Genomic DNA, 20,354 nt, shown 5'->3' with positions numbered 1-20,354 from the left:
CCGAGATCACTCCACTGCACTCCAGCCTGGGCGACAGATCACGACTCTGTCTCAAAAAAAAAAAAAAAATTAGCCAGTTAGGGTGGCGTGTACCTGTAGTCCCAGCTACTGGGAAGGCTGAGGTGGGAAAATCACTTGAACCGGGAGGCAGAGGTTGCAGTGAGCCAAGATTGCGCCACTGAGCTTTGCCCTGGGCGACAGAGGGAGATTCCAAAAAAAAAAAAAAAAAAAAGTTTTGTCTCACAGTTCTGGAGGCTGGAAGTCTGAAATGAAGGGGTTGGCAAAGCCATGCTCCTTCTGAAACCTCTAGAGAAATCCTTGCCTCTTCCTAGCTTCTGGTGGTTTGCTGGCAATCTTTGGTGCTCCTTCGTTGGTAGATGCATTACTCAAATCATCTGTCTTTACATGGTGATCTCCTTCTGTGTCCTTACGTAGTCTTCCCTGTATGCATGCCTGTGTCTGTGTCCATATTTCCCATTTTTATAAGGACATCAGTCCTACTGGATTAAGGCTTATTCTAATGGCCTCATCTTGACTACATCTGCAAAGACCCTGTTTCCAAATAAAATCACATTATGAACTACAGGAGACTAGGACTTCAACATATCTTTGTTTAGGTACACAATTTAACCCATGACACTCCCACCCCCCCATAATCTATTGTGGTCCTTTTAAAGCTCAAGTAAGATTATGTTACCCCTGCTCAAAACCCTCTAGTGGTTTCCTAACTAATTCAGAGAAACATTCCTAATTCCTAAAATGGTCTACAAGGCCCTAATTGTCAGCATACTCATCATCTTCTCTCTGACTTCCTCTCTTATCATTCTCCTTGTTCAGTTTCAGTCCACTGTCCCTACTGTTCCTGTTAATCCCATAGTGAACCACCATCAAACAGAGAGTTAAGTGAAAGTCTATATATTGAGTGGTGATACCTTCAGCCCTCTTCCCTCACTTAGTTCTGACAATGTTACCAGCCAAGTTTGTATCTTCAATCTAGAGACTGGAGAATCTTTCCCTATGGAAACTTACTAAGCCAAGAGAAATGCGTACAAACTCAGATAGCTGAGAGTTCTCCAACGATAGTATCCAAACAGATAATCTTATGAATGAAGCCCACCAGAAAATAAGCCATTCCTGTATACACAAAAATTCCAGTCGACTTTTTTTTTTTTTTTTTTTTGAGACAGGATGAGGCTGGAGTCCAGTGGTATGATCACAGCTCACCACAGCCTTGACCTCCTGGGTTCAAGTAATCCTCCCACCACAGCCTCCCGAGTAGCTGGGACTAGAGATGCACACCACCATGCCCAGCTAGCTGGTTTTTTTTTTCTTTGAGATGGAGTTTCGCTCTTGTTGCCCAGGCTGGAGTGCAATGGCGCTATCTCGGCTCACCTCAACCTCCGCCTCCCGGGTTCAAGTGATTCTCCTGCCTCAGCCTCCCAAGTAGCTGGGATTACAGGCATGCACTACCATGCCTGGCTGATTTTACATTTTTAGTAGAGACAGGGTTTCACCATGTTGCCCAGGCTGGTCTTGAACTCCTGACAGGGTCTTACTCTGTCGCCCAGGCTGGATGCCTCACTGCAGCCTCTACCTCCCTGGCTTAAATGATCCTCCCACCTCATCCTCCTGAGTAGTTGGGACTACAGGCTTGTGCCACCAAACCCAGCTAATTCACAATGTATTTATTTTATTTACTTATTTTTTGAGTCAAGGTCTGGCTCTATCTCCCAGGCTAGAGTGCAGTGGTGTGATCTCAGCTCACTGCAACCTCTGCCTCCTGGGCTTAAGCTATCCTCCCACCTCAGCCTCCCGAGTAACTGGGACTACAGGAGCGTGCCACCATGCCCAGCTAATCTTTGTATTTTTTGTAAAGACAGGGTTTCGCAATGTTGCCCATGCTGGTCTCAAATTTGTGAGCTCAAGTGATCCACCCGCCTCGGCCTCCCAAAATGCTGGGATTACAGGCGTGAGCCACCACACCCAGCCTGATTATCTTAATATGAAAATACGAATGTTTCAGATAATAACCTAAATATTTGTACCAATGGACTTTAGTTTTACTTTCATTTCTATTGCACAAATTTGTACTTATTGCCTTTAATCTATATTATGCAGTCTAGTAATAACACCTCCATACATACCAAATAAATCTAGATATAATCAGTTATAAAAATATGTTTAGGCTGGGCGTATGCCTGAAATCCCAGCACTTTGGGAGGCCAAGGTGAGCCAATGGATTGAGCCTAGGAGTTCAAGACCAGCCTGGGCAACGTGGTGAAACCTCATATCTACAAAAATGCAAAAAATTAGCCAGGCATGGTGGTGCATGCCTGTGGTCCCAGCTACTTGGGACGCTGAGGTGAGAGGATCACTTGAGCAGGGAGATAGAAGCTGCAGTGAGCCATTGTCATGCTACTGCATTCTAGCCTAGGCAACAGAGTGAGACCCTGTCTTAAAAAATAAAACGGTAGGCTGGATGCAGTGGGTCATGCATATAATCCCAGCGCTTTGGTAAGCCAAGGCGGGTGGATCACTTGAGGTCAGGAGTTCGAGACCAGCCTGGCCAATGTGGTGAAACCCTATCTCTGCTAAAAATACAAAAATTAGCCAGGTATGGTGGTGGGCACCTGTAATCCCAGCTACTCGGGAGGCTCAGGCACAGGAATAGCTTGAACCTGGGAGGCGGAGGTTGCAGTGAGCCGAGATTGGACTATGAACTTTTTTAAAGTATCATTTTTGTTCTTTGTAGTTTCGATTGCTGATTGCACACCTTTTCATGCCTTCTTATGTGAATTCCCATTTTTTCTACTGCATTGTTAATCTTTTACTATGGACTTGTAGTAACTCTTTATAGTTAATTTTATGATGGTTTTTGGGAGAAGTTTTAATTTTTCGTGTAATTAATATATTAGGTTTTTTTATGGTTTCTAAATTGTAGGTCTTGTTCAAAAATGCCTCTCCTTCTGCTACCCTAAACTTGAAAATATTCTATATTTTCTACTATTATTTTATTATTTTGTTATTTTATTATTATTTTATTATTTTGTTTTTGTTTAATCAAACTGGAATTTATTCTGTATATGATATAAAGAATGACTGGAACATATAATTTTTTCCAAACGGATAACCAGTTGTCCCAACAATATTTACTATAGTCATTCTTTTCCTTTCTAATGTGAAATGCCATGTTTATCATGTACTAAAGTCCACCAGAAAAGTAGGTAGCTAGGTAGGTAGCTAGCTAGCTAGATAGATAGATGGGTAGATAGATAATCTGGATTTGGAGATTTAACTGTTTTTTTATGTTTATTTAACTTAAGCCAAAATAATTCTATTAGAGTAATTATAGCTTTATTACACATTTTGATATCTGATAGGGTTTCTCCTCCTGCTTGGTTCATATTTTTGGCTATTTTAACATTTCTTGTCAGCTTGCTTAATTTCACTTTAAAAAACACATTAATAGATTAATTTGAGGAGAAATGACTTTTTTTTTGAGACGGAGTTTCACTCTTGTTGCCCAGGCTGGAGTGCAATGGCACGATCTCTGCTCACTGCAATCTCTGCCTCCTGGGTTCAAGCGATTCTCCTGCCTCAGCCTCCGGAGTTGCTGGGATCACAGGCATGAGCCATCACGCCCGTCTAATTTTGTATTTTTAGTATAGACGGGATTTAGCCATGTTGATCAGGCTGGTCTTGAACTCCTGGCTAACATGGTGAAACCCCGTCTCTACTAAAAATACAAAAAATTAGCTAGGCATGGTGGCACGTGCCTGTAATCCCAGCTACTCAGGAGGCTGAGGCATGAGAATCACTTGAACCCGGGAGATGGAGGTTGCAGTGAGCTGAGATCGTGAGATGGCGCCACTGCACTCCAGGCTGGGCAACAGAGTGAGACTGTCGCAAAAAAAAAAAGAAAAGAAAAACCACACACACACACACATACACACACACACACACACACATACACACACACAAGTTCCAACTGCCTTTCTTGCAGAAATGGACAAGCATATCCTAAAATTCATATGGAAATGCAAGGGACCCAGAATAGCCACAACAATCTTGAAAAAGAAGAACAAAGTTGGATGACTTGCACTTCCTGATTTCAAAATTTACTACAAAGTTACGGTAATTAAGGCAATGTGATACTGGCATAAGGATAGACATAAGATTGACGGGATAGAATTAACAGTCTAGAAATAAACCCTTACATGTATAGTCAACTGACTTTCTTTTTTATTTATTTATTTATTTATTTATTTTTTGAGATGGAGTCTCACTCTGTCACCCAGACTGGAGTGTAGTGGCACAATCCCGGCTCACTGCAATCTCCGCCTGCCAGGTTCAAGCAATTCTCCTGCCTCAGCCTCCTAAGTAGCTGGGATTACAGGTGCCCGCCACCATGCCAGCTAATTTTGTATTTTTAGTAGAGACAAGGTTTCACCATGTTGGCCAGGCTGGTCTCGAGCTCCCAACCTCAGGTGATGCACCTGCCTCGGCCTCCCAAAGTGCTGGGATTACAGGTGTGAGCCACCGCCCCCAGCAGTCAACTGATTTTCTTTTCTTTTTCTTTTCTTTTTTTTTTTTTTTTGAGATAAAGTCTTGCTCTTGTGCCCCAGGCTGGAGTGCGATGGTGCGATGTCGGCTCACTGCAACCGAGTTCAAGAGATTCTCCTGCCTCAGCCCCCCGAGTAGCTGAGATTACAGGCACCTGCCACCATGCCTGGCTAATTTTTGTATTTTTAGTAGGGACGAGGTTTTACCATGTTGGCCAGGCTGGTCTAGAACTCTTGACCTCAGGTGATCCACCTGCCTCGGCCTCCCAAAGTGCTGGGATTACAGGCGTGAGCCACCGCGCCCAGCAGTCAACTAATTTTCAACAAGGGTGCCAGACCATTCATTAGGGGAAAGAATAGTCTTTTCAACAAATGGTGCTTGGACAACTCAGTATTCATATACAAAAGAATGATTTTGAACCCCTACATCATGCTGTATACAAAAGTTAACTCAAAATGGGCCAAAGACCCAAATGTAAGAGCTAAAACTAAAACTGTTAGAAGACAACATAGGAATAAATCTTCATGATCATGGATTAGATTTCTTAGATAATAACAAAAAAGCACAAGAAACCAAAGAAAAAAATAAACTGGACTTCATCTAAATGAGAAACTTTTGTACTTCAAAGAACACCATTAAAAAAGTGAAATAGTTCAGTGTGCAGGAAGGAACGTTAAAAACAAAAAGAGGAAAGTGAAATATCCAGCAGAACGTAGGAAAGTTTTGCAAATCACCTGATAAGGGACTGGTATCAAGGATGTATAAAGGACTCCTGCAGCTCAATAACAAAAGAGATAAATTATCCAATTTTTAAAAGGACAGAAGATTTGAATAGACATTTCTCCAAAGAAGACATACAAATGGCCAGTAAGTACATGGTGTTCAACATCATTAGTACTTAGGAAAATGCAAACCACAAGGCGATACCACCTCACATGCAGAAAGATGGCTATAATATTTTTAATCTAAAAATAAGTGTAGGCAAGGTGCAGTGGTTCATGCCTATAATCCCAGCACTTTGGGAGGCCAAGTCAGGAGGATCAGTTGAGCCCAGGAGTTCAAGACCAACCTGGGCAGCAGAGTGAGATTTTGTCTCTACTCTCTACAAAAAGTACAAAAATTAGCTGAATGTGGTGGTGCACACCTGTAGTCCCAACTACTCAGGAGGATGAGGTGGGAGGATGAGGTGGGAGGATTGCTTGAGCTGGGGAGGTTGAGGCTACAGTAAGCCATGATTGTGCCACTGCACTCCAGCCTGGGAAACAGAGGGAGACCCTGTCTCAAAGTAAATAAATAAATAAAATTAAGTGTTGGCAAGAATATGGAAAAATTAGAACTCTCATACATTGCTGGTAGAAATGTAAAATGATACAGCTACTGAGGAAAAACAGTTTGGCAGTTTGTCAAAAGTTAAACATAGTTACATATGACCCAGGAATTTTACCTCTAGGATTATATCCAAAAGAACTGAAAATGTATGTCCACACAAAAACTTGTACATGAATGTTCATAGCAGTATTATTATAGCCAAACAGTGAAACAACCCAAATGTCAACCGACTGATGAATGGATAAATAAAATGTGGCATATCCACACAGTGAAATATTATTCAGCCACAAAAAGCAATGAAGCCCAGGCGAGGTGGCTCATGCCTGTAATCCCAGCACTTTGGGAGGCCAAGGCAGGAGGATCACTTGAGCCCAGGAGTCTGAGACCAGCCTGGGCAACATGGTGAGACCCCCATCTCTTAAAAGAAAGATGCAAAAGAGCAAAGCTGCCAATTGAGTAGGAGCAGGTGGGCCGAAATTCTATTCAGATGCCAGGTGGTGGCTCGTGGCAAGCTGGTCTAGTTCAGTAGTGTTCAATGAAGGTCTCTGTCCATCTCTAACAGAGTGGCTCCACTTCAGTTTACATTGAAGATTTTTATTTGAATAACGGGTTCCCCAGCTAAAGAAGAATTAAAACCCCTGGCCCAACTGATAAACCAAAGAAGCTCCACCTCAACTCCTAAGCTCCACACTTTGAGGAAAGCTGAGGTAAGGAAAGGCTGGGGAGTCAAAGCACTGACAGAGACCAGTGGCTCAGAGTGCCCCATGCAGCACTGGTAGCTGGAGCCCTGCTTTCTAAAACAGCTTTCTAAAACAGCATCCACTAGTAAGGCTCCCCCTGGCAAGGCCTAGCTTCAGGCAAGCATTGATATATTCAAGAAGTTCAGTTCCACTTATACACCTTGATCAAAGATGTTCTTTGTGCCTGGCTCTCACCCCAAGAGGGGTGAGCCAAGGCCCTGTCTTCAGGTGGCTCAGGCATAAGACATGTAAACATGCTCAGTTCTTGAGGGCTCTGCTCTCCTCTTTTTTTTTTTTTTTTTTTTTGAGACGGAGTCTCACTCTGTCACCTAGGCTGGAGTGCGGTGGCACGATCTCGGCTTACTGCAACCTCCACCTCCCGGGCTGAAGTGATCTCCTGCCTCAGCCTCCTTGAGTAGCTGGGATTACAGGTGCCCGCCACTACGCCCAGCTAATTTTTGTATTTTTAGTAGAGAAGAGGTTTTTTCATGTTGGCCAGGCGGGTCTTAAATTCCTGACCTCAGGTGATCTGCCCACCTTGGCCTCCCAAAGTGCTGGGATTACAGGCTGCTTTCCTTTCTTGACTCAGCTGAGATCTTGAGCTCAGTGTCTCTCAAAGGACAGCATGACAGCAGCATGGGAGAAGAGAGACATCACATTGTGACTTTTTGCAGGGGGAACAGTAGGAAGGAAGGAGAACTAGTAACTATCTCTGTGCCAGATACACAGGAGCAGGCACATATATAATTTAACTTCCTCCTCAAGACATCCTTAAGCAGTAGGTGATGAGACATACCTGAGACACTCAGAGCTTGTGCATTAAGGAACTGGGATTTGCACCCAGGACCATCTGATTTGAAAATCTGTGCTCTAGAGAAGCTGGCATCTCACCCAGAGTTTTTCACCTTGGCCCCTCTACTGGACCATTTTTAGCTTCCACAATTTATACATTCACTTATTCATTCATTCACTCCATAAATGTCCACAAATAGTCATTTGGTGCCTGGTAGGTTGGTAGACAACAGAGAACAAACCTGAATGCTTGAATGAGCCCTGCCCTCAAGGATTTTCACTATCATGGGAGCCAGGCCTGGAATGAAACATAAGACCAAGAGTTGAGTTAACTACACCCCCAAAGGAGGCTCTGTGATGGTGTGGCTAGATGGCAAATGGTTTTATTTACTTTTTTTTTTTTTTTTTAATTTTTTTTTGAGACGGAGTCTCTCTCTGTCACCCAGGCTGGAGTGCAGTGGCGCGATCTCGGCTCACACCGCAACCTCTGCCTCCAGGATTCAAGTGATTATCCTGCTTCAGCCTCCCAAGTAGCTGGGACTACAGGCGTGTGTTACCACGCCTGGCTAATTTTTTTGTATTTTTAGTAGAGGGGGTTTCACCGTGTTAGCCAGGATGGTCTTGATCTCCTGACCTCGTGATCCGCCTGCCTCGGCCTCCCAAAGTGCTGGGATTACAGGCGTGAGCCACTGCGCCCGACCGGCAAATGGTTTTAATATGAAAATAAGAATTCAAAGTTTCGTATGATGGGGCAAATATGTTGTCAATTCTTTACTCATGCCCTACCCTGTCCTGGAGGCATGTGCGATGTGGAAGAATGAGCAACCACCATCAGAGAGAGCTGCAGGGGAAGTGACATTCTGGGTCATGGCTTCTCAGCCACAGCAGGAAGTGGAGGGAGGGCTTGCTGAGCAGGCCAAGGTTTAGAGGAGTTTATTGACTACAGAAATTTGGTTTGGGAGGGTTCTGTAGGAATAGTTTTTGGAAAAGGAACAGTGGGTGTTTGAGTGAGAGTTAGTTTTGAAATGAGAAGGTAGATGATCAGAGTAATCAAGAATCACTCTGTTGAGTGAGACATTTCGGTCCCAACTGGAACTATGGGGTGAATAAATTTCATACTTCAGTCTCTAAAGCTAGTGGAAAAACTATTTTCAGTCCAGGGAACAAGCTGTGGTCTCTGCTCAGGGTAGCAAATAGAATATGGAGAAATTTTGTTAGGAAGTGGGGTTGGGAGAGTCAGCCACAAACCAGGCTATTGGAGACACCGGCATTGTTTAAACTGTAGGTGGAACTTAGCGTGAAGTGAAAAACTTGAACTTTAGTTGGTTTTTCTTTTTTTTCCTTTTTTTTTTTTGAGACGGAGTCTCGCTCTGTCGCCCAGGCTGGAGTGCAGTGGCCTGATCTCAGCTCACTGCAAGCTCTGCCTCCCAGGTTCACACCATTCTCCCGCCTCAGTCTCCAGAGTAGCTGGGACTACAGGCGCCCGCCACCACACCCGGCTAATTTTTTGTATTTGTAGTAGAGACGGGGTTTCACTGTGTTAGACAGGATGGTCTCGATCTCCTGACCTCATGATCCACCTGCCTCGGCCTCCCAAAGTGCTGGGATTACAGGCGTGAGCCACCGCGCCCGGCCAACTCTAGTTGGTTTTTCTTTTCTTAGCTGTGCAGCAGTCTGATCGTTTAGTAAATACTTTCTCCCCTTTGAACATTCTGTCCCCTATTACTATTTCCAGTTACTATCTGGTTTAACAGACAGGTAGCATGATGCTGTGAAAAGAATATAGAGTATGGTGGCCGGGCATGGTGGCTGGGCATGGTGGCTCACGCCTGTAATCCCAGCACTTTGGAAGGCCGAGGCGGGCGGATCACGAGGTCAGGAGATCGAGACCATCCTGGCTAATATGGTGAAACCCCATCTCTACTACAAATACAAAAAATTAGCCGGGCGTGGTGGCGGGCACCTGTAGTCCCAGCTACTCGGAAGGCTGAGGCAGGAAAATGATGTGAACCCGGGAGGCGGAGCTTGCAGTGAGCCGAGATCGCGCTGCTGCACCCAAGCCTGGGCGACAGAGCGAGACTCCGGGTCAAAAAAAATAAAAGAATATAGGGTATGGTATCAGTAGACAAGAATATAGGCACTAGATTAAAAGTCCCAGTTCCGGCCGGGCGCGGTGGCTCAAGCTCGTAATCCCAGCACTTTGGGAGGCTGAGGCGGGCGGATCACAAGGTCAGGAGATCGAGACCATTTTGGCTAACACGGTGAAACCCCGTCTCTACTAAAAATACAAAAAAAAATTTAGCCGGGCGTGGTAGCGGGCGCCTGTAGTCCCAGCTACTTGGGAGGCTGAGGCAGGAGAATGGCGTGAACCCGGGAGGAGGAGCTTGCAGTGAGCCGAGATTGCACCACTGCACTCCAGCCTGGGCGACAGAGCGAGACTCCGTCTCAAAAAATAAAAAATAAAAAAATAAAAGTCCTAGTTCCATAGCCAATCAGGGAGAGAATTAGCCAGGACTTAAATGCAAGATTTGAACTCCAATTTTTCCCATGCTTCACTTCAGCATCATGTAATGCAAAGCCCGACTTACTTAACTTCCCTGAGCTTTGGTGTCATCATCTGTACAAATACCTTTCTTAACAATATCTACCTTACTGGTGGTTGTAAAGATTGAGTGACAATGAGAAGCCCATAGCAGAGTGCATGGCCAGGGTGTGATGCTAATATTTTTTATCATTACATAAAAAAACTACCTGGCTCTATGACAGCACATGGCAGGTGCTCAAATGAATATCCCACCACACATGCTAGGGGCCTAAATTATCCCCCACCCCAATAATTTGTATATTGAAGTCCTAACTCTAGCACCCCAGGATGTGACTGTAATTGGAAACAGGGTCTCTGAAGAGGTAATTAAATTAAAACGAGGTCACTAGAGTGAGCCCTACTCTAATAGGACTGCTGTCCTTATAAGAAGAGGAAATTTGGACACAGACATGCACAGAGGGAACACCATGTGAAGTCACTGGGAGAAGGCCACTATCTACCAAGTGAAGGAGATAGGCCTCAGAAGGAACCAACCCTGCCTACATCGTATCTCTGACTGCCAGCCTCCAGAATTGTGAGAAAATAAATTTCTGTTGTTTAAGCCACCCAGTCTGTGGTACTTTGTTACGTTATGCCGTAGCAAAGGAATACAACACACACACACAAACTCATCGTACCTTTTCAATTGGTGGACAAGGGGCTCCTTCATTCTGCTGACTAGAAACTGCTTCTTGGCCTGTTGTCCAGTGTTCTCCCACTCAAAGTCCTTACTGAAAGCCCTAAAGATGCTGTGCCTGCTGGGCTGACCATGCTGCCTTGGAGGTGGTGCTGCTCCCTTGGCTTTTGTCTGCTAAGGGGAAGGCATCCAAGAAAGCAAGACCTTTCTCTCTCTCTCTCTCTTTTTTTTTTTTTTTTGAGACAGAGTCTTGCTCTGTCGCCCAGGCTGGAGTGCAGTGGCCCGATTTCGGCTCACTGGAACCTCTGCCTCCCGGGTTCAAGCGATTCTCCTGCCTCAGCCTCCCAAGTAGCTGGGATTACAGGCGCCTGCCTCCACGCCCGGCTAATTTTTTGTGTTTTTAGTAGAGATGGGCTTCCGCCATGTTGGCCAGGATGGTCTCAAACTCCTGACCCCAGGTGATCCACCCGCCTCCGCCTCCCAAAGTGCTGGTATTACAGGCGTGAGCCACCACGCCCGGCCAAGACCTTTCTCTTCTAAAGTGACTGGTGATTTGCTGACCAGAGGCGCTTGTCATGGGACCAGGGAGGGAATGCATCATTCATCAGGGTCCATTCCCGTGGTGCCTTCCGGCTATACGGAGAGGGACGCGCAGTTGGGTGTGTGGTGCTGAATGAAGGGATGAAGGAGGACTGCTAGCGTCTAAGGTGACCCTAAAAGACGAGATGACAGAAGCGATCTGGGGTGGGAGGAGGGAGGAGGGAGGCGAGGTGGCTCCTGTGAATCTCAGTACACTTTCCACTCACAGAAGTGGAAAACTGAATCTGTGGGTCAGCGGAACTGGAATCCAGATCTTTTGCAGGACGCCCTGGGGGGATGGCACGTAGCCCCCAGAGCCGTTGGCCACCGGACGGCCTCCTCGGGTGGACGGGGCAGAGCGGGCCAGCGGGCGCGTGCCCGACACGTCCACCGGGCTCTGCACCCTCCGGGCGCGCGCTCGTCCCCCGACCCGCCTCGCCGCCTGCCGGGCTCTGTGGACCCCGCGCCCGGGGCCGCGCACGCCCCCTCCGCCCGCCGGGACCCTGGGCCCGCGCACCCCGCGCCCCCTTCCCTCCCGGCGGGCGCGCGCGCTGGCTCCCGCTCCCGCTCCCGTTGGCGGCGGCGGCGGCGGGGATTGTTTTTGTTGTCGCTGAGGCCGGAAGAGCCGGAGCCGGGTCCCTGTCCCCGGGCCGGGCGCCGCCGCCGCCCCCTGCCCAGCGCCCGCGTCTCCGCGGCGCCACCCCAGCGCCAATATTCCGGAGATCAAGCGTTACGCGGCGGCGGCGGCGGCGGCGGCGGCGGGGCCCGGAGCGGGAGGCGCCGGGGACCGGGGCGAGGCGGCCCCCGCCGCCGCCATGGAGGCGCTGGGACCCGGTGAGGAGCGAGCTCGGGTCGGGGCGGGACCCGGGACCCGGGACCCGGGGCGGGCGGCCGGGACTTTCGCTGCCCCGTCGCCTCGCCGGGTTCGGGCCGCCAGGCCTCGGGGAAGGGGACCCGAGCCCCGCAGCACGAAGCGGAGGGAGCTGACCCGGGCCTGGGGGGCGGTGACCGCGCCCCAGCCGGCCGTTGGGTGGATCCCGAGGTCCAGGGGGGAGGTTCGGGAAGGTGACCGGCGCTGCCGGGCGGAGGCCACTCTTAGCCCCACCTCGGGGAGACGATATGTGCCCGGGGTCGCGACGAGGGTAGTTTGGGCCTCAGAAGGGGGCGATCCGCTACCCAGTGCGCGCGGAGGCCTGGCCCAGACCGGGAAAAGGGCCCCGCTGCCTACTACCAGCCGGTAGTCCTGGTTTGGGGCCGCGCCCCTATTTTTCTTTGCACTGGCAGACGGTCCAGAGCCTTCAGATGAGGAAGAAGAACTTCATCCAAACACCTCTCATGATCTCTGAAGGTCAAGGGACAAAATGCCCACCCTTTCTGAAAGGCCCTGATGTCCCAAAGAACATGGTCCTGTGCCTCTGTCACTCAGTCTGTGTGTTAGTCCCAGAGTGGTCTGAGCCAGCCTTTGAGTGACACAGGAGTTGCCAGTCAGTCTGCTCCACCACAGGCTTCAATGCCCTGAGTTCTCTTCTAATTGGGTTATGAGTGGTTGTGAGGATCAAATGAAGGAGAAAGTGCTTTGGAAACTGTAATTTGTTGTGGATATGGATGGCCTCTGGTTATTTCTCTCTATCCAAACCAGAGGAACCATTCCAGGCTGTAACAAGTGTCCTGAGTATTGGGGCCTGGTGCTTCCACCTCAAAGCCCAACAGGTTTCTAATGCCTTGGCTAAGTAGCTCAGTGTTTAGGGGCTGTGGTGGAATTCACTTTAATATTCAAACTTTACCTACATAATGAACTTAGTCGTAGAGTGTTTCATCTTTTTAGTGCGTAGAAAATTCGAGTTGCCATTTGAGTTTGGAAACTTGGCACGTTTGTTTACTTAGCACTTGTTTGCATAGCTGAGTGATTAAACCCCACCCTAATTTGCTTCTTAAAGTATTGTTTAAAGGCCCTCATAATCAAATTTCATATGCCTTTTAAAAATAAATTGGCTTGCCGCATTAATATTGTTTGATAAACTTCAGTGTATTATGCCAGGTTAACTTCAGATATGTCCCCTGGCTAAAGACATGCTCAGGTCTTTAGGAATGTAACAGATTCAATCTAGTAATGTAATAGTTGTATGACCCTGGGCAAATTACTCAATTCCTTTGAACTTTCATTTTCTCGTCTATAAATTGAGGGTAATAATAATTATGTTCTGTAAGATTGTTGAGAGAATGAAATGAGAGTATATGATAAGTATGATAAGTCTTATTGTAGAGACTAGTGCCTATAGATGCTCAACAGATGTTTCTTCCCTCCCCCTAGTAATTCATAATTGAAACAACTGTTGCATTTATGATCTGATATCGAAAGAAATTGTGTAACTGTGGGCATAAACTGAATTTCATGGAAAGGATCAACCTGGTGATATTAGGCACTGCCCAGGGACTCTTTTTTTTTTTTTTTTGGTTTGATTTTAGCTTTTGCAGGTTTGAGGACTTAGTGGTTCACTCAGGATTGTTCAGATTGTGGAAAATTAATTCTCACTAACCACATTTATAAGACACTAATGAATAAGCCAAAATGTCACATGGATCTTTTCTGTTGAGTGGAATATTTTCCTGTCTGCTCTCTAGCAAACTCCTTTTTTGGTGTTGCAGTACCTTGGAAACCCAACTAATAAGTAGCTGCCTGCTAAGCATAGAATCAGAGCAAAGGGAGTTGATCGTCTTGTGGGATGATTCATCCAGGCTGTTTTAGAACCTAGAGAATCATCCCTGCTTCTTTGGCAGAGCACACCTGGATCTAGTGCTTTGTGCCCTCCTCACTTGAACAGTCCCTGAAGCCTTCTAGTCTTGTTCTATACCTCCCTGCCCACCGCCTCCCTGCAACCTAGTTCAGTTTCTGCCAATACTCAGAAATATAATTAATTAGATTTCCACTTATTTTGGTAATATGTTGTTTGCAGTACTTTATAGTTTGTAAAGTGCTTTTATAACTATTAGCTCATTTGATCCTCTGGGAGGTAGGCAGGGCAGGTAGCTATCCCATTTTACAGATGAGAAAAGTGAGGTTCAGAGAGGATGAAGTGACTTCATTAGGGTTTCAAAGGGTCAAGTGGTGAAATAAAGACCTGAGTTTGGGTCATTTGACTTCTAATCTAATCATCTCCTCTTCATTAAGGCTGACTTCATCTGTTCTATGTTGTCATATCAGTTGCCCTTTCAGATAATGCAGTTATCTGACTTTGTCACCACATTTTTGGGATACCCTGAAAATAAAACTGTGGTGGTTCATGCCTGTAATCCCAGCACTTTGGAAGGTTGAGGTGGGCGGATCATTTGCGGCCAGGAGTTCGAGACCAGCCTGGCCAGCATGGTGAAACTCCGTCTCTACTAAAAATATAAAAATTAGCTGGCTAAAAATATAAAAAGTAGCTGGGCATGGTGGCATACCTGTAGCCCTAGCTACTCTGGTGGCTGAAGTGGGAGGATGGCTTGAGCCTGGGAGGCAGAGGATGCTGTGAGCTGAGATCACACCTCAAAAAGAAACTCTGCCTCAAAACAAAACAAAACAACAAAAAAAACCCAACCAAACCACAACAAAAAAACACCTCAGGGGCTGGGCACAGTGGCTCACGCCTGAAATCCCAGCACTCTGGGAGGCTGAGGTGGGTGGATCACCTGAGGTTAGGAGTTCAAGACCAGCCTGGCCAACGTAGTGAAACCCGTCTCTACTAAAAATATAAAAATTAGATGGGTGTGGTGGTGTGCTCCTGTAGTCTGAGGCTGCCGCAGGAGAATCGCTTGAACACAGGAGGCGGAAGTTGCAGTGAGCCGAGATTGCGCCACTGCACTCCAGCCTGGGTGACAGAGCAAGACTCCATCCAAAAAAAAAACAAAAACAAAAAACAAAAAAAAAAACAAAAACCAACCACCTCAGGGACCTTTGAACACTAACTATGATTATAACATTTACAAATGCAATTATAATAGCTAACATTTACTGAGCGTTTACTATTGCAAGGCACTATGTTATACGTTTTTTTTTGTTGTTGTTTTTTGAGACAGAGTCTCGCTGTGTCGCCCAGGCTGGAGTGCAGTGGCGCCATCTCGGCTCACTGCAGCCTCCACCTCCCGGGTTCAAGCAGTTCTCTGCCTCAGCCTCCCGAGTAGCTGGGATTACAGGCACCCACCACGCCTGGCTAATTTTTGTATTTTTAGTAGAGATGGGGTTTCACCATCTTGGCCAGGCTGGTCTTGAACTCCTGACCTTGTGATCCACCCGCCCCGGCCTCCCAAAGTACTAGAATTACAGGCATGAGCCACTGCACCCAGCCTTTATGTTAAACCTTGAATACACATCATCTCATGGGATAGATGCCATTATTATTACACACATGCCCATTTTATAAATGAGGAAACCGAGATGCAGAGAGGCCGAGAAACTGGCCCAACGTCATGCAATTAGGGAGTGGTGAGACCAGGATTTAAACCTAGGTAATTTGGTTCCAGAGCTTTAGCCACTGTGCTTTATTGCTTCATTAAGTAGATAGCTGGCTAAATTCAAAGAAACCAGATTTTTCCCAGCCTTCAGAGCTGTACAAATAAATTTCTGTTGTTTAGCCCAAATTAAAAAAAAAAGAAAAAAGAAGAAAAAAGAAATTAACTTCCAGAATGAAAAAAGTTATAATTTTCAAACTAAATCTTCTAAGCTTATTAAAAGAAATTATCACTCACCATCTAACTTTTCTCTTTGCCAAGGAAAGGAGATACAAATAATATGTACTTTTTGCCACTTCTTAATCGTTTTTCTTTCAATTCTTCTGCCTCTGCCTCTTTGACTTTCAAGTACTTCAGATAATAATACATATCACAAGATTATGAAGTATATTGGGAAGAAAAAGTGCTAGGCTAGGAGTTAGGAGATTTGGATTCTAGTTAGTATTTAAACTCAAAGTCGTATGTCCTTAAGCAAGTCATTTGATCCAAGTTTCTGTTTTCAAATTTCTATTATAAAACTATATTTCTTACAACATTTTTTTTCTTTTTTTTTAAGACAAGTCTCATTCTGTCACCCTTGCTGGATTGCAGTGGCGTGATCTCGGCTCACTGCAACCTGCACCTCCCAGGTTCAAGCTATTCCCCTGCCTCAGTCTCCCGAGTAGCTGGAATTACAGGTGCCCACCACCACACCTAGCTAATTTTTGTATTTTTAGTAGAGACGGTGTTTCGCCATGTTTGCCAGGCTGGTCTCAAACTTCTGACCTCAGGTGATCTGCCCGCTTCAGCCTTCCAAAGTGCTGGGATTACAGGCATGAGCCACTGTGCCTGGCCTCTTACAACTTTATGAATGATACAGTGATTGCTTAAGTGTATCTTGAAATATGCAGAGTTGACTTATTTATATGATTTAATTGGGTTAATTCAGTATGTTTATCACCTCTCACATTATTTACTATTTACTTCTTACCTTGTTACCTTGTTTGTAATTGTCTTATCAATTGTATTGATAGGTCCCCTTGTACACTAGAAGTAGAACTCAACTCCAAGCAATAAGAATACTTTTAGTGGGCCGGGCGCAGTGGCTCACGCCTGTAATCCCAGCACTTTGGGAGGCCAAGGCAGGCAGATCACAAGGTCAGGAGATCAAGACCATCCTGGCTAAGATGGTGAAATCCTGTCTCTACTAAAAATACAAAAAATTAGCCGGGCATGGCAGCATGCGCCTGTAGTCCCAGCTGCTGGGGAGGCTGAGGCAGGAGAATGGCGTGAACCCGGGAGGCAGAGCTTGCAGTGAGCCAAGATTGCGCCACTGCACTCCAGCCTGGGCGACAGAGCGAGACTCCATCTCAAAAAAAAAAAAGAATACTTTTAGTATAAATTATGTGCTTTTGCTTCATTGAAAAATAATTGTCAGCTGGGCGTGGTGGCTCATGACTGTAATCCCAGCACTTTGGGAGGCCTAGGTGGGCAGATTGCTTGACCCCAGGAGTTCAAGACCAGCCTAGGCAACATGGCAAAACCCCAAACCTTGTCTCTACCAAAAATACAAAAATTAGCTGGGGTGGTATCTCAGTTACTCTGGAGGCTGAGGTGGGAGGATCAGTTGAGTCCAGGAGGTCGAGGCTGCAGTGAGCCATGATTGACCCACTGCACTCCAGCTTGGGCAACAGAGCAAGACCCTGGCTCAAAAAAAGAAAAAAAGAAGAAGAAGAAGAGGAAGAGGAAGAAGGAAGAAAGAAGAAAGAAGGAAGATGAAGAGAGACACTTTGGGAGGGCAAGGTGGGTGGATCACAAGGTCAGGAGTTTGAGACCAGCCTGGCCAATGTAGTGAAACCCCGTCTCTACTAAAAATACAAAAAATTAGCTGGGCATGGTGGCGGGTGCCTGTAATTCCAGCTACTTGGGAGGCTGAGGCAGGAGAATCTCTTGAACCCGGGAAGCGGAGGTTGCAGTGAGCCGAGATCGCACCACTGCCCTCCAGCCTGGGCAACAGTGTGAGACTCCATCTCAAAAAAAAAAAAAGAGAGAGAAAGAGAAAGAAGAGAGAGAGAAAAAAGGAAGGAAGGAAGGAAAGAAGGAAGGACAGAAGGGAAGGAAGGAGAGAGAAAGAAAGATAATTATGATTTTTGTGTTTAGATTCTATCTGGGATTATTGATACTGTTCAGTTCAACATTTATTGAATTCTTATAACATGATGGCTGTTGCATTAGATATTGAGAAGATTAACAGGAGGTTCATTTCTTTTTTTTTAAATTTTTTTTATTATACTTTAAGTTTAGGGTACATATGCAGAATGTGCAGGTTTGTTACATATGTATACATGTGCCGTGTTGGTGTGCTGCACCCATTAACTCATCATTTACATTAGGTATATCTCCTAATGCTATCCCTCCCCCCTCCCCCTACCCCACAACAGGCCCCAGTGTGTGATGTTCCCCTTCCTGTGTCCAAGTGTTCTCATTGTTCAATTCCCATCTATGAGTGAGAACATGCGGTGTTTATAAGAGTTTGCAATCTAGTGAAGGAGACAGAGTAACTTAACAAGTGGTTTCTTATACTTGCTCTATGGGTTCCCCTGTAGAGAGAGTCTTTTGAACACAGAGGACGGATCCTCTAGTCTGGGAGAATCAGGAAAGGCTTTCCAAGGAGGTTACATCTAAACCTAATTCTGAAGGATAAGTAGAATATAGTGGGAAAATGAATAATTAATATGTAAAATGATTTTTAATACTTTAAGTGTTAGAATATGGTGATCTGTAACCATAAATATCATAAAGTATTTGCTCTAATTTTCCTAAGTGATGTTGGAACAGAACAACTTCTTTTTGTTGTTGTTTTAGACTGAGTCTCCCTCTGTCGCCCAGGCTGGAGTGCAGTGACACAATCTCAGCTCACTGCAACCTCTGCCTCCCGGGTTCAAGCGATTCTCCTGCCTCAGCCTCCTGAGTAGCTGGGATTACAGGCATCCACCACCGTGCCCGGCTAATTTTTGTATTTTTAGTAGAGAGGGTTTTACTATGCTGGCCAGGCTGGTCTCAAACTGCTGACCTCAGGTCATCTGCCTGCCTTGGCCTCCCGAAGTGCTGGGATTACAGGTGTGAGCCACCACGCCTGGCCCAGAACAACTTCTTGCTTCCAAGTTTTCTCTCCTTAGTGAAGTCTTTGTTCTCAGTGAAATGCCATTGCAGTAACAGAACCTGTTGTAACTTTCCATTGTAACCACAGCCCACTTTGCTCAGTGCCTATTCATAGCAGAAAAGATGTTCATTTTTTAGGCCAGTATCCACTTGATATTGTCATCAAAAAGGAGTAAGATTTTCTCTAAACGAGTGTCTCCCAGACTGTGCTCCACAAGATCTTTTTCTGCTGAGTATTAATAGATGTTCAAATCTTAGAGAGAGAGAGAGAGTTCTGTGGGGAAAAAAAACAGTTAGCTAAATGATGAGGTAAAATTAACCAGGTTTATTTATTACATGACTTTTTAGAGAATTTAATATGATAATATGCATTGAAATTTTAAGAGGGGAGAGAGTATGCAAGGTTTCTTTAACTTATAGAATCTTTTCTTTTTTGAAATAGTTTGGAAATATTACTCTATCTACACCAGGGTTTCTCAACCTCTTTCTCAGCACTATTGATATTTTGGACTGGGTAATTCTTTGTTGTGGGGGGCTGTCTTATGCATTGTAGAATGCGTAGCTGTATCCTGGGTCCTTTCCACTAGATGCCAGCAGCAATTCTCAGGTTGTGACAACCAAAAATGTGTCCAGATATTTGCCAAATGTTTCCTGGGGAACAAATTTGCCCCGGGTTGAGAACCACTGGTCTAGACTGTACATTCTTTGAAAGAAGGGGCTCTGTCTTCGTTCTGAGTCCATAGTACAGGTTAGGCATGTTATAACTGAATAAATGAATAAATGTCTGTGGAATAAACTAGATCTTATGAGCAAGAAATCTCAGATTGTCCAGGTTCTAAAAATATCAAGTTATAAACGAGAAGATCTAGCTTTATTGGTATTGTTTCACTATCAAAATTAGCAAATAAATTGATAAATAGAGCTGCGGTTTAATCTTCTCCTATATGTACAGTTTATAATGATGCAGGCTAATTTGTGAGAGATTAATAGGTCATTTCCAACTCTGGGGGTGGTGGCTCCAGAGTTTAGAGATAGTTTTTAAAATGCATATAATTTTGTAAGTCTAGCTATAGAGCTTTACTAATGCTCATGCAAGATTTTATACTGTAGCCTATACTTGAGAGGAATTCATCATTCTAATTTTGATGTCCTTATGTTAAAAATAATAGCAACTTGGCAAAATATTTAGAAATCTAGAGAACCTTAGGTCGAAAGACACCCCAGATTCTTTATATTAGAGTACATACAGTGAATAATAAGATCTCAATAATTGTAGCCATCATCATCATCATCAAGAAGAAGAAGAAGAAATAGCACAGCAGGCCAGGTGCGGTGGCTCACGCCTGTAATCCCAGCACTTTGGGAGGCTGAGGCAGGTGGATCACGAGGTCAGGAGTTCTAGACCAGCCTGGCCAATGTGGTGAAACCCTGTCTCTACTAAAAATACAAAAATTAGCCAGGCCTGGTGGCAGGCTCCTGTAATCCCAGCTACTGGAGAGGC

The 20,354-nt window shown here is 45.5% G+C and overlaps 1 protein-coding gene across 7 annotated transcripts in view; it reads left to right on the top strand.

The window, feature by feature from the left end:
• The first annotated feature begins 11,255 nt into the window (after positions 1-11,255).
• The window catches only part of LOC100977537 (argonaute RISC component 4), a 50,068-nt gene continuing 40,969 nt past the window's right edge, over positions 11,256-20,354 (top strand). For 4 of the 7 annotated variants that reach the window (XR_010113504.1, XR_010113503.1, XR_610809.5 and 1 more), the window contains exon 1: positions 12,103-17,494. Coding sequence is in view for 3 of the 7 variants with exons in the window: in XM_008965040.5 (XP_008963288.1) it covers positions 17,467-17,494 (28 nt within the window). In the remaining 4 variants the exon portion in view is untranslated. Of the gene's footprint in view, positions 11,353-11,964; positions 12,059-12,102; positions 17,495-20,354 lie in introns of those variants that run through there. The other 3 variants (XM_055095468.2, XM_008965041.5, XM_034961236.3) reach the window with 3 other exon arrangements.

This window comes from Pan paniscus, chromosome 1 (assembly GCF_029289425.2).
Source record: "Pan paniscus chromosome 1, NHGRI_mPanPan1-v2.0_pri, whole genome shotgun sequence".
Lineage (NCBI taxonomy): Eukaryota > Metazoa > Chordata > Mammalia > Primates > Hominidae > Pan > Pan paniscus.
The sequence above is the reverse complement of the archived record's forward strand: the minus strand, read 5'-3'. Positions and strand labels throughout refer to the sequence as shown.